Source organism: Rasamsonia emersonii (genome assembly GCF_000968595.1).
Source record: "Rasamsonia emersonii CBS 393.64 chromosome Unknown ctg1118621760041, whole genome shotgun sequence".
Lineage (NCBI taxonomy): Eukaryota > Fungi > Ascomycota > Eurotiomycetes > Eurotiales > Trichocomaceae > Rasamsonia > Rasamsonia emersonii.
Window position 1 is genome coordinate 117019 of NW_013563246.1, and position 13533 is coordinate 130551.

General features: G+C 51.3%; 4 protein-coding genes across 4 annotated transcripts; 2 read left to right on the forward strand and 2 right to left on the reverse strand.

The window, feature by feature from the left end:
• Positions 1-15: 15 nt before the first annotated feature.
• On the reverse strand, positions 16-7984 carry T310_2842 (HEAT repeat protein (DRIM); the record flags this gene model as incomplete). Its single annotated transcript, XM_013474274.1, has 2 exons — positions 16-6577; positions 6636-7984. 2 exons carry the CDS (start codon positions 7982-7984, stop codon positions 16-18), a joined length of 7911 nt encoding a protein of 2636 aa, XP_013329728.1.
• Positions 7985-8450: 466 nt separating this feature from the next.
• Positions 8451-10155, forward strand: T310_2843 (CwfJ domain protein; the record flags this gene model as incomplete). Its single annotated transcript, XM_013474275.1, has 2 exons — positions 8451-8464; positions 8517-10155. 2 exons carry the CDS (start codon positions 8451-8453, stop codon positions 10153-10155), a joined length of 1653 nt encoding a protein of 550 aa, XP_013329729.1.
• Positions 10156-10845: 690 nt separating this feature from the next.
• T310_2844 (uncharacterized protein) lies at positions 10846-11358 on the forward strand (the record flags this gene model as incomplete). Its single annotated transcript, XM_013474276.1, has 1 exon — positions 10846-11358. The coding sequence occupies one exon, from the start codon at positions 10846-10848 to the stop codon at positions 11356-11358; it is 513 nt and encodes a 170-aa protein (XP_013329730.1).
• Positions 11359-11710: 352 nt separating this feature from the next.
• On the reverse strand, positions 11711-13385 carry T310_2845 (Uncharacterized protein; the record flags this gene model as incomplete). Its single annotated transcript, XM_013474277.1, has 2 exons — positions 11711-12943; positions 12999-13385. The coding sequence occupies 2 exons, from the start codon at positions 13383-13385 to the stop codon at positions 11711-11713; spliced, it is 1620 nt and encodes a 539-aa protein (XP_013329731.1).
• Positions 13386-13533: the final 148 nt, after the last annotated feature.

Below are 13533 nucleotides of genomic sequence, written 5' to 3' on the forward strand. Positions count from 1 at the left end.
GCAGAAAAATCATATTTAGAAACCACGCCTCCGATCCCGATATTCCAGACCTCTTTCTTTCCTCTTGATCCTCTTGCGCTCGTGCTTCCGCTTCTTCTCGCGCCCGAACTTCTCCGGATCCGTGACGGCCTCGATCCGCCGCTTGACCCGCCGTCCCTCTCGTCGCGCCTTGATCTCCTCCTGCACTCGTGCCATCTGCGCCACGTACTCGGTCGTACCCAGCTTCTTCTGCAGCAGGTCAAGCACCTCCTGCGCGTTCCCGACGAGTGATTTGTACGTGTTCTGGAAGGCTTCGTCGGACGAGCGGGGCGCTGGGATGGACGGATCGATCAGGTGCTGCAGCGGCAAAAGGATGACCGGCAGAGAAGGTATGAGCTTGTCGGCTTCCAGATGGCGGCAGAGCGTTGCCAACAGGCCCATAGAGGCCGTCTTGGGGACCAATGACTCGGCTCTTGTTGTGATTGTCTCGCGGCGCAGGATGCTCGAGATCTGCTGGAAGACGTAGTGAAGAGGTGACTTTGTCTTGGGGGTAGTAACTCCATTGGTCTTTTCTTCCTCTTCCGCTAAGTCCTCTGCATCCTCTGCATCACTTTCGTCGCTTGACGAGTCGTCGCTTAACTCTTCCTCGCCTTTGCGGGCAAAGCTCACGCCATTCTCGGCTAAGCATCGACCTAAGAATATGGCGTTGCGCACACTCTGCATGGCGAGTGCCTCGCTTACACCGGGAGTTCGGAGACAGCGGATGCTGGCCCGGACAAGCTGCAGCATTGCCTCGCCGTCAAGTCCAAGACCAAATTGGCCGACCAAGGGCACAGAGCCATAACCAGAGGACGCATTGGTCTTGGCCAAATCGGAGAACCAGCTCCCAATAAGATTCGCTGCACTTGTCTTGACCCAAGCATGGGGATAGAAGAGTGATTGTTGAATGCTCTGCCAGATGCCGGCGCAATCCTTGCTCAACGCGATAGAGGGCACAGTCTTGCACACTTTTATAAAGAGCTGCAGAGCAAAGTATAGCACTTCCCAGTGCTCACTCTCGCGATCTGCAACAATAGGGTTGATGATTTGGGGGAGCACTCCAACCACGAAGCGGCCTTCCTTCTCTTTCTCTGTCTCATCAACCTCAAAGAATACCCTCATGGCCTGGAGACCTGTGCTGACAAGCTGCATGTTCTCCGTTTGCTCGAGCCATGAGTGGAGAGGCTTCAGCATGACCTGAAGCTGTTCCCGATCAGCTCTGCTATAGAGCTCACCAAGGAGCACACCGGCCATTTGCCGACACTCTGTGATTTCGTCGTTCGCCATGACCAGTACCACCGGAAGGAAGAAAGTCCCGATTATTTCTTGAGCAAGGTCCCCGCCTGTCTTTGACAGAAGCATATGCACCGCTTCCATAACAGACTCACGCCCCTCTCGGTATTGGTAATCAAAGTTCTTTGCAAGGAAGCCGAGCTGTTTGGTCCATCGGCTTTTTGCCTGCGGGTACTCGATCAGGAAATGGATGTATACACCGCGCGCAAGATCCCGTGCAGCTCGCGTCTGGTTGGTGATCATCATTGACGCGATATGGTCGATCAATTCGTACATTTCTGGCACGAGAAACTTGCGTTCCATGACCGCGCGGATGAAGTTGAAGGTCACTCCTTGACGATCGGGCTCCTCGATGTCGGATGTAAGACGTTTGAGCAGGTAAGCGAGATGGCCATCCCTGATTTGCGTAGACTTCCTCTCCCGCAGAATAGCTGCGATGAGCTTCAATGCCGCCTGGGACGCCTCGGTGTTCGTGCTTGGCGCCTCTTTGATGACTTTCACTGCTTCCGTTATATAAACAGGAGCATTCTTGTCGATTTCCTCAAGAGGAAGCTTGATGATGGTGGATAAAAGACGCATGGCAGAGATCTTGACTTCTTCATGACCCTGGACTATTGCGTCACCGATGACTGGCAGGAAGCCGGCCACATTTGCTGGAGTAAGGAGTGAATTGAATTTATTGAGAATTGAGCGGAGGACATCTAAGGCGAAGCGGGATAGCTTGTGGACGTAAGATGAAGTGGTGCCGCGTTTCTCTCCGCGCTTTGGACCTTGGAGGTTCACCAAGAACCGCTGTTCCCGACTGGACTCCATAGACTTCACGTCCATGGCAGGATTATCTTGATATGACTCTTTAATGACCTCGTAACAAAAGACGAGAAGATCGCGGCTCTCAGCTCCTGGATTTCGCAGCAAGCCCACGCCGATTCTTCTCAGCAGCTCGTCAATCTTCTTGACCAAGTTTGACGTTAGCTTCTCACGCAAAAGCGACTGCAAGGGCGAGATCAAGTTTCCAAGGCGTGGGACGGAGCTGTTCTTTGCGAGTAACTCCATCGAATCATAGCTCTTGTTACTCTTAACCTCCTTCATCTTGCTGACGTAGTCTTCTGCGTCCTTTTCCTGGCCCACCACACCGAAGATATCGTCCATCACCACTGACACCAGATCCGCAAGACAATGGTCCAAGTCGCCTTGCTGGAATTCATCCGTAGTCGCCACAAGAATCGAATGGACCGTGAAGCCCAAGACGTGGAGTTGGTAGCCCTTGTTAAGGGAAGTCTTCAGCTCCTTCAGTATGTAACCAAAGTACGACGGTCCAAGAATGATGGCAATATCCCCGAGCGTCTTCCTGGCGACATCTCGAGATTCTTGTGCCCTGCTTTTTAGGATGTTGCAAACATCTAAAAGAACAGAAGGCAAACGAATCGCCATCTCCTCCTCCGGCAGGAGCTTGAGCAGCTTGATGGTTGTGACTGCTACCGGCAGGCGGAGACTTACTTCCGACTCGTCTTTGTGGTGGACAAAGTCCGTCAAAAATGGAATGAACTGTGTCGTGAGTTCTGATGTTATCTTCGATGGAGATGGAAGACTCGTAGCAAGACGGCATTTCGCTGGAAGACTAGGCTCCACACCATCCATTTCGACGTCGTTGTCCTTGTCCTTCTTCTCGCGTTTTTGCTTAACGGCGGTAGATAATGCGTCTGTCATTCTCCCCAACAATCTAATAATATTCTTTTCGATTTCGGGCTTGCTTTGCATGTACCCGCGGTATCTCCGGAATGTTGCTCGGAACTGACCCCAGTCCAACCACTCAGCCAGTGCACCGATTGTGGCCACACTCTCTGCAGCTAGATTGTGAGCACTCTCATCTTTCTCATCTTCAGACTGGCCGAAGACGAAATGCTCGATGAGCGGCATGAAAATAGAGCTGATGTTGGAAGCCTGGATAATCCCCTTTGCTGCTTCTGCAGCCAGACGGCGCATGGCTCGGAGACGACGATGTTGCTGTATGTGCAGGATATTGTTGAAGAAAGACGCCTCTTCATCTCCCCCGACAAGAAGTACATGCATATCCTGTACGGAGGGCATAGTCGGGTTCAGCTTCACAAGGTGGCCAATCGCAGACACGAACTCGGACCTAATCAGCTCGGCCTTTTGCCGGACTCCATTGTGCAGGGCAGGAAGTAGAACATTGCTTATAAGTTCTTCAAATCCTGCATTGTCCTCCTCAGCCTGAGCTGCCCTCTCCATGAAGCGCTTCAGCCCGAACGAAGCACTAGATCTGATGGCGAGTTCATCTTCATCCTTGACGTGGAACAACATGTTGAAAAGCAGAGGACGCCATTGCTTAGCATTCAAGCTGCTCCACAAATCCTCGTTGATCTTGGTAAACGCCTGGAGTCTTCGTTCATAGTCTACCTCATCCAGTTTCCGCGAGGATACAGCATTCAGGTCTGCGCATAGAGCGCTAACCTCGCGCAACTCCGGATCGTGTTTCGCAAATTCCGCAAGGACCATTGAGAGAACGTTCCGATTTTCCTCATCCTTGAAATAATCAAACAAGGAGGATATGGTCTGGAAGACGTCCTCGGTAAGAGACGGATCGCTTTCGGCAGAATACAAAGGCAAAAAGTGTTGAAGGATGCGCAATAATCCTGATTTTGTCTTTGGCGACACCCGATCCTGGGGTTGGCGTAGCAGATAGGTAGCAATTTTAATAAGACTCGACGTCTCGTTGGAAGATTCGACGCATGGAGCAAGGGCAGATAAAGCCTCAACACCCGAAACCAGAACCGGCCGGGGAGGGTCCTGCTGCAGCAACCGATTGAGATGAGAAAGGATGTGCTCGACGTACGGAGAGAGTACTTCAGCGCGGATCTCATCTGCCGAATAATCGAGCATCTCACCGCTCTCCTTCACTATACTGCCAGTTGAGAGCGCAACTATCGGCTGCAGAATCTGGTCCATGACGAAAACCTTCACTTCGTCACGCGCGGATTCCACATTCAAAGAATCCACAACAGCCGGTAAGAGATTCTGATTATAGCGGACGAGGTAAAACACGGATTTCGAAGAAGAGGCCCAGGTATGGAAAAGTCGATGAAGACCGGAGACTCCTTGGGCTGTTTCGATAGCAAAGTTGACGAGTCTGGGATTGATAACCTCGTCAAACAAGATGGGGACATAGGCTGTCCAATCCGTATCTGGGGTCACGGAGAAAATCAAATCAAGGCAACGAATACTGAGCTGACGGATGTCGCGCAATACGTTTGTGTGATTCACAGCCTTGGACTCCGTACTAGCTGTCTTCTCGTCGGCAAGCAGTCGGCAAGACCGAATAAGGCAATAGACAACGACATCCATCGATCTGCCCGCATAAGCCAACATACGACTTCGAAGCGTATCAAACATTGTCTCGACCATTCTGAGCAATCCAGACTGTCGCCTCAAATTTAGCAGTTCCTGGTCGAAGCACTGCGTGTTAATCTGGCCATTTTTCACTAGGTCAAGCTCTCCAAGTGGACCAAATGAGACTTTAACAAACTGTTCAAAATCAGGCTCGGAGAGCTCTGATAAAGTCCTCAGAATAGCCTTTCTACGGCCAGCCTGCCCTCCGGAGCCAGAATGTGAGGCAGCTCTGGAGACCATTCGACCATAGAGAATCCGGAGAAGAACGGGTAGAAGTTCGCCTTTATGGCCCTCTTCAATTGTACTGTCATCTTTCCCGACACGGACGAAGGCAGAAAGTTCGTCTCGGAACCGTGATTCATCAAGAATATTTAGCAGATTTTCTTGGTAGGGAAGAATATTGGGGGATTTCCAAGTGAAGATGCCTTTGAGAGCGGACTTCTGGACCTCTGAATCTCCATGGGTCAAGAGAGAAAGCAGCGCTTCATGGACCTCAGATGACTTATAGAGGACCCTTGGGTTGACGAATTTCTCAAAGAGGCCAAGAAGGGCCATTCGATCCTTGTATGTCCATGACGGAGCAGTCTCGTCAGGTGTGACGGGCGTTGACGTTTTAGAGCCTGATTCCGGAGCATTGCCGCCATCGCCGTCATGAGATACCCAGGAGAGAAGAAAAGGAACAATTTGGCGAGATCGCTTTTCGGCTATCTGGGGTGCCGCGTGGAAAACACGCAGGGCATGCGATCGAGGAGAAGGAGGAAGTAATGCAGATGAGATGTGACCGTGTTCAAAATTTTTCTCCAGTATTTCTCTCGGGCTCTCTGAGCGTTGAAAGTGTGAGTTGAGGATATTCTCAACTTTGGCCGCATTAATGCACTCGAAGTCGGGAGACACTTGTGGACGCTCAGCTGATTCGTCTGACGATCCCTCGTCTGGCGCGGGTGAACCGGAGTCCTGAAGCCAATGTATAGCCAGTTCTGTCACGATCGCCTCTCCAACAGCATGTTCACTGATACTCTTTAGAGCCTGTGCTGAGTCATCCCATAACGGTGCGAGCTTCTTCGAAAACAAGCCAAAGCAAAATTTCGGGACGAGCCTTCTAAACCATTTATGCGAAGCGAGTTGCGGGTACATGATGGAAAGTTTCCGGACCTGCATGGAAAGATGCCTCGCAGTTTGCAGCGTCAGTGGACTTTCTTCAATCTCGATGGCTATCGAGATTGGAGATGGATCATCTTTCGTAGTAGACTTTGTCAATTCAAGAAGTAGCTTCAGAGACAATAACCTCAATTCATGTGAAGGGCTAGGGAGGTTGTCGATGAGAGCATTCACAAACGGTTCGATATCTGCTTTGCTACGAGTGACCACCTCACGCGAAGCAGTAATATAACCCAAGGCTCCCTCCAAGAAAAGGGTCAGTCGAGCGTAACAAGGCCCAGCTGTCACGATCAAATCCCATAGCGCCGGGTCGAGATTTCCGCATTGAACGCCGAAATCGACATAGGACTTGAATCCTTGACCGCAGGCAAGAGTATTGAGAGCCTGGGCATCCGAGGATGGGTTTCTCAGAGAAGTTGAAAGAAGATCATGTAGACATTGTACCATTTCTGGCAGAATGGAAGGCTCGTTGGAAAGAGAAATTGCACCGGGAAGTTTAGCATAAGCATTGAGTAACGCGACCTCCTCAGGAGAAGATCCCGGTGTAGAGAATTTTCCACTGATATGGGCCTTCCAATTAGTTGGGCAACCGACGAATCCCGGTTTGGAGACCTGAGGCGTCACGCAGCCAGATTGCCCGAGTTTGAGCAAAGTAAGGCACAGCTCGTCTTCCTTTTTGTCCCAGAAAGACGTAACAAACCTGAAGAATGGTGAGTTAATTAGTAGAGGAATCATAGGGAATCAATTCCAGTTCTTACCGTTGGAAATATGGCAGAACGACGATATGAAATCGTTCAGAACCAAACTCGGCAAATGTAGCACAAAATGACAGGAAAAATGCCGAGAAACGTTCATCGGAAACCGCTTCCATCAAAGGGCGCATAAAAGGTAGCATTTCATCCATTGGAGAGAGCTGGAGCGCATATGCCACGGCAGTAAGCAGCTGTGGCATCGACGACTGAAAAGACTCGAAATCAGCTAAGGCCCGCTTAAGCAGAGCCAACAAGCTTTGATGAACATCTTTCCAGTCCTTCACCCTCGATCCCTTGCGTGTGACCACGCAGGTGAAGATTAGATCGCATGATAGCCTTGCATGTCTTTCCGAGTATTGATCGTGCTCGGCTTCAACGTAGGCCCGGATCAAACTGAGCAGTTCCGCGAACGTTTCCGCAGTTGTATTATGAATGACGTTGGTAAGAGCGCCTCGCAATACCTGTTCGGCCAACGTGCTCTGGATGTCATCCCCGGCAACCACATGATCTAAGAGGCAGCTCAGGATGTCCGATCCGTTGGAGTGGATACCTCCCTTCACACCCTTGATGGCCTCAGAAAACATGACCATGAGACCCTCCTTGTATATTTCCACATTCCGTGACTCTGCACAAGTGCGAAGATCCTCAAATAGAAAAGAAACCGCGCGATCGAGAGGGGCCTTATTCTTATAATAAACAAGTGCGGCCTTGCGGATCAGGAACGACATCGACTCGGCAGCGAATCTCGCAACGTAAGGCTTCTGGCGCTCCTTTCCTAGGTAGGGGGTCATGATGCTTAAAAGTTGTCTCAGATCTGGGACGAGTAGTCGCGACAAAAATTTGAATATCCATGCCAGACAAGTGAAGCACCATTCGACGACTTCCACCTCAGGATGAGTAGCAGCAACAGATGCCACGAGAGTGACGCTGGTCGCAAAGTGTTTCTCGAATCGAACGCCCAAATCCCTGGCGAACTGAGCGAGCAAGCTCAAAAGCGGCTCCATGGAAAACTGGTCCCTCTTTTCAATATATTCAACCAGTAAAGCCATGATCTTCGCTTCATGGTAGAGAATCTGGGGAAGGCTTTCGGACAAAGGACCAACATGGTTGGCGAATTCAGTAAAGTTTTCCGAGAGATTCATATCAGCCCAGTGATCCAGGGAGGCTCTAAAATGCGAAGATGTCTCGTCGCCATCTTCTCCGAAACTTGGTCGGCGCACACGATGGATTGGATCGATTTTTAGTTTCGCGACGCGCTGAGAGAAGGGTTCGAACCGATGAGCCTTTGTACTCTCCGTTCCCTTCTTCAGGAGCTTCACGGGCTTCGCCCGCGAGCTTAAGGAAGCTGCAACCATCGTGGGGTTGGCCGATATGGCTAGCAGCGCTGTTTGTCGCAGAATGCGATACCCCAAAGATTTGCTTGAATCTTTCAAAAAAGTTGATCGGCTCCGGGGCGACGTTTCTCCGTGCGGAGATAACGACGGCGTTTAGATAAATAGCGCTAACCCGTTTACAGTTAGACTCAGTTTCATCACGTGACTTGGCTGGCCCAAGCTCCTCGCCTTCAAGAAACGTCTGGCCGTTAGGCGCGGATGGGAAATTTCCACAACCAGCATAGATGGAGTAGATTGGATGCCCAGGTGGCCTATGGTAGCAGGGCTCTATATGAAGATATTATGACATGTGCTTCATGGGATGATGGAGTTCAACTGCTGATCACTGGTCCTCTTGAACTGCTCCAGCGCCTGGTTCAGATAATTAACATCTCACTTAGAAATTACTACCTCTTCTACATTTAATACTTCCCAACTATCATTGACGATGGCGTCTAAGATGTAAGTGGGAAGCGCCGACTGTTTTTGGGAATTTGCTAATATGTCATCTCAGCATCGTCATCGGAAATGTGAATTGCGCACTCCAAGAAGTCTTCACAAAACTGGCAAAACTTCATGTCAAGCAGAATTTCTCTTTCGCCATCATCGCTGGAGATCTTTTTGGCAATTGCTCCAGCGAGGAAGACTTGAATCAAATTTCCGCTCTCCTCCAGGGAAACATTAGTGTTCCTTTGCCAACTTACTTCACTGTGGGCAGCCACCCGATCCCAACCAGGATCGTGGAGAGGATCGAATCAAACGATGAAGTGTGCTCAAATCTTTACTTTATTGGCAGGAGAGGAACCCTCAAGACCTCCGAGGGTATCAGACTTGCTGCCCTGGGAGGCGAACTAGCCACAGACGGGACATCGGATGGTAGGCTCAACAATAGATACCATTCGCGATACACGGAGTCTGACGCACGCGCTCTCAATGGCGTGCAAAGCGCTGATATCCTAATCACCAATCAATGGCCAAAGGGCATAACAGAAGGCTCAAAAGTTCTGCCGGAGGGTGTCGTCGCACCAGAAGGCGTCCAATGTATAGCTGACATCTGCTCTACCTTAAAGCCACGATATCATTTCTCTTCGTATGGAGATTTCTTCTACGAACGAGAGCCATTCTTCCACATGCCAACAGAGGATGCTCCAGATGTGAAGCCCTTGACTCGCTTTATCAACTTGGCGTCTTACAACAAGACGACGAAACAGAAATGGATGTACGCTTTCACGTTTGACCCGAGAGCTCCCGCACCTACTTCTGTACCAGTAGGTGCAACTGCGTCTCCTCTGGCCAGTATTTCCATGAAGAGACGGGCCTTGGAAACTCAGAACGAGGCTTATCAGCGATTTTCCCGAGATGTCGAATATCAGAGGCCCCGTAAACGTGCTCGGCGGCCTCCTCCAGGTCCGGACCAGTGCTTTTTCTGTCTGTCGAACCCCGATGTTGAAACACACCTCATTACTTCTATCGGAAATGAGTCGTACCTGACCACCGCGAAGGGCCCGCTCCCCACAGCAGAGACGTATCCGTCTCTGGGGTTTCCCGGCCATATATTGATCATCCCTCTTATTCACTCTCCCACGTTTAGTGCGATTTCCGAGCCAGATGCACGATCGGCCACTTACCGTGAAATGCAGCGGTACCGGTCTGCTCTGCATTCCATGTTGCAGAAACGCACCAAAGGTGAATTAGGGGCCGTCACCTGGGAGGTTAGCCGCGGCAATGGGATCCACGTACACTGGCAGTTTCTTCCCGTTCCTTCTGATCTGGTGGACCGTGGGTTAGTCGAGGCAGCTTTCAAGGTGGAAGCAGAAAATCTCCAGTACCCCAAGTTCGAGCGTTCAACGAGAGAGGACGGAGAGAACGAGGTCGGAGATTATTTTCGGGTCTGGATATGGCACTCCCCCAAAGGCGAGTCAACGTCGGACGACACTTCGATCATTGGCTCCGAGAAGACTTTGATCCTGCCGCTGACACCGGATGTCCGATTCGACGTGCAGTTCGGACGTAGAGTCATGGCCAAACTTTTGCAGCTTGAAAACCGAATAAACTGGAGGGATGATGTGCAGTCGAAGGAAGAAGAGCAAGCTGACGCGGAAGCTTTCAAGGCAGTATTCAAGGAATTTGATTTTTCCCTAGAGGAAGACTGAGCCGGCTGCCTTTTCTAATGTACTTTGTTTAGTGAACCTCGAGCAGTAGGGAGATTCTCCCTGGATGCTATCTCTGTACACTTAGTACTTCGATAATGAAACTGCGAATGCACGCTGTCTGTAGTGCTGATCTGCTTTTCAAGCCTACGGGTCTTGATATTCCCTACATTGCTATCCATTTTGACCATCTAGTAATGACACTGCATCGTAGAGTCGAAGAATAGCGGTCAAGTTTCGTACTTGTTGAGTTGCTCCTGCCGTTTTTGTGTTATTCCGTCCCCTGCCATTCTGGGAAGGTACCTTCGTGGCTCCTTCCTTGACAAGAACAAGAGACAACACGCAAATCCGAGCAAAAGCGAGAAGTTCGGTTTCGCCCTGCATCGCGATGAGACACATCATATCGACTCCGTGCAAGCATCATTATCATTCGGACCGAACACTCCAGTTTTGTTTCTTACCGCCACATGTCGAGAACCTGTCGGTGAATTTCGTCATTCTTGTTCGATGTTATGAATCACACCCTTAAGGAATTTCCTCTGCATCATATAAAGCTCCGTCGTTTGTTACTCGCCATTTTTATCCTATTCTCTCGTTTGGAAGATCGGAAATACAGAGTTGTTTTACAGCATCTCACCCTCCTTTACTCCTTGCAACGCTTTGGTGGAAGACCGAAGAAGAGAAAACCGCAAGATGTCGACCCCTTGTGACACTCCTCCTGACCGTACGGAGACCGGCGAAGAGCCTACGATCAATGTCGAACGAGTCTCCAGCAACCAGAGCTCCTTTTTCTCTCCCTCGCCTTTGCCCTCGCGTTCTCGACGTCGAATTCCCATTTCCAAGACTGCGGCCTACTCTTGGCTCTCTGTGCAGAAGATCATGGAGCACGCGCAGAGTGCAACTGGCTCGGTTACTTGCTCCCGGTACGACGTTTCTTTGTCAGATGCAATCAACGGGCAGTCCGAATCAGAATTGCTCGAGAACCCGGGATTACCCGAGCAGCCAGCCATTGTTCTCACCAGGATTGCTTCGACCTCAACAGCGTCAACCGTCTCTTCGGGGAGCGGTTCTGACGATATGGTCCACAACTCCAAGACTCATCCCGCAGCGGACTCTAATTCCAACATGAGCTCTCTCGGTGGAGGGAAAATCGACAACCTTTTGGATGGTGCGGCAGATGATGGTGTCGATGGATACGTGGGTTGAGTTGAACGGAGCAGGTAATGGTTGGTATTCATGTCTACGAGCGTGACATTCTTGTCCGAGGTTGATGTGACGAGAAAAGGTGAAGTCGCTCGAAAGACAATCCTTCAATGAAATTACGCGGAGATAACGGATCAACATGCACAAGACTACCTTTCTTTCTTTTGGTATTATCAACCGTCAATCGTGATATTTTCCTTTGTTTATGGGTTTTGTCAGAAACGAAGTTTGGCCAATGAGTGTGCTGTACTCGAAATTCATGGGCGCAGTCGGTATTCAATAGATTTCACCCCGTCTCCACAGACGGGATCCCCCTTACACCGGTTTGACTAATGGAATGTGGTAAATAGGAATGCTATTGACTATAGACATCAAGAGAGATAAAGGGGACTTCCGTGAACCCCGCCGGCATGGTATAGGTAATGTTGTAGAAGACAAACTCATTGACCTCGTGGCTGGTGTCGTACGTGACGGTAGAGTTCGGCATGGCGTTCGTGGTGACCTTGAGCTTCAAATTGGGGAGACCCTCCAGTCCCGTCACGTTGTATCCTCTGCGGATGTTGAGTCCGCTGAAGAGGAACTGGAAGTCAGCTCCATCAGCTGCAGTGGCATTCGGATAGGAGATCGACAGACTTCCTGGAGCGGCCACCGCGCGGATGGAGGACTGGGTTGGATAGAGGGTGAGAGTTCCGACCTGGTCCTCGTCGATTGCCCACTGGATCACAGCGGGATTGAACGCACCGGGGTTCTGGGCCGGTCCACCAACGACGTGCTCGGCCACGGTTTCGGCGCCGATGGTGATATTATCGGACATCCAGGCGGTGATATTCCGAGGGTACGTGTCGAATGGTGGAGAATATGCCTGGAAGGTAACCATGTGCTCGCCGGGGAAGTTGACCAGAGCATCCGTGGCTTCGGCAGAGAGATACTTGACCATCTCCGGCATGGCGAGAGCGAACAGCGGATAAAACGCAAAGTCGTCCTGATGATACATACCGGACGTTTGGTGTGGGAAGGGGGCATACTCGCGGCCAACAGCGCCCCAGATGACGGCCCCGACGAGCGAGACGTACTCCTGCATGTCGTAGCCGTAGGAGCGATCCCACGGACCGGCAAGATTCTTCAAGTTGGCGTTGTACAGTTGTGCCAAATCGTCCCAGGCGGCGGTCAGCATTTCGGCGCCGTATTTCTTCAGCACACTTCCCCGGGGCGCGTACTGATTCCACAGCGCCAATGCCCACATCGAAACGCCCGCGTAAGTCGGGGAATTGAACTCGGACAGGGTGCGATGCTGACTCCAGAGACCGTAGGCTTCCTGGGCAAAGGTCTCGGCAGCGTGGGAGATGTTCTGGTCGCCCATGCGTGCACCCACCCAGGCGTGCAGGATGGTCCGCATCAGCCACGGATTCGAGTAGCAAGGATAAAGATTGTCGCCGTCGACTCCGCCCACGCGGTAGAGATCGCCGCGCGCAGCGATGAACAGCGACTCTTCGACTTTGGCCACGGTGGCGGCTGGCAGGAGATGGGCGTAGTCGTTGAGGGCGACGATCCAGGCGCAGCCAACAAAAAGACGAATATTGGGGTCCCACTGTCGGCTGTCAGAGATATACACTGTATTCTTTATTTCTTCCTCGCAATCATACCGTGCTATACGGCTCAACGTCCAAATACTCCGCTGACCCAGGCTCCGGCTCGGAAGGCGCCTGCTGGTAGTCTCCATACCACTGCTTGGACGGATCTAGGTACTGGCCTGCAACAACATTGTCGAAGATGCGGATCGCTCGATCGACGTCGTCTCCCTGGTTTCGGGCCAGCAGTTGGGCGGCATACCACGCCGTGTGGCGCGTGTCGTATCGACCGGGATTGCTAGCGGCAGCGATGAGGTATCCGGCGCGGTCGTCCCAGAAGGCGTCGTTCCAGGCGATGGCAGTGTCGAACATGTCAGACGCCCAGGTTCGGTTGGTCGTGGCGGAGGCGAGGCCAAAGGCCATCGTCAAGGCCAGAACGACTGGTGCAGTCTTCGTCAGCATACTTAAGGGAATGAAGTACATGTATACTTTGGAGATCAGATCGGTAGAGTCTTTTGGTATTGATATATAGCTCTGGCTGTTATACAACGACTAGCATTCCGCGCCGCAATCCCGGCTTGTATATCTGATGAGATGTAGGTATACGGAC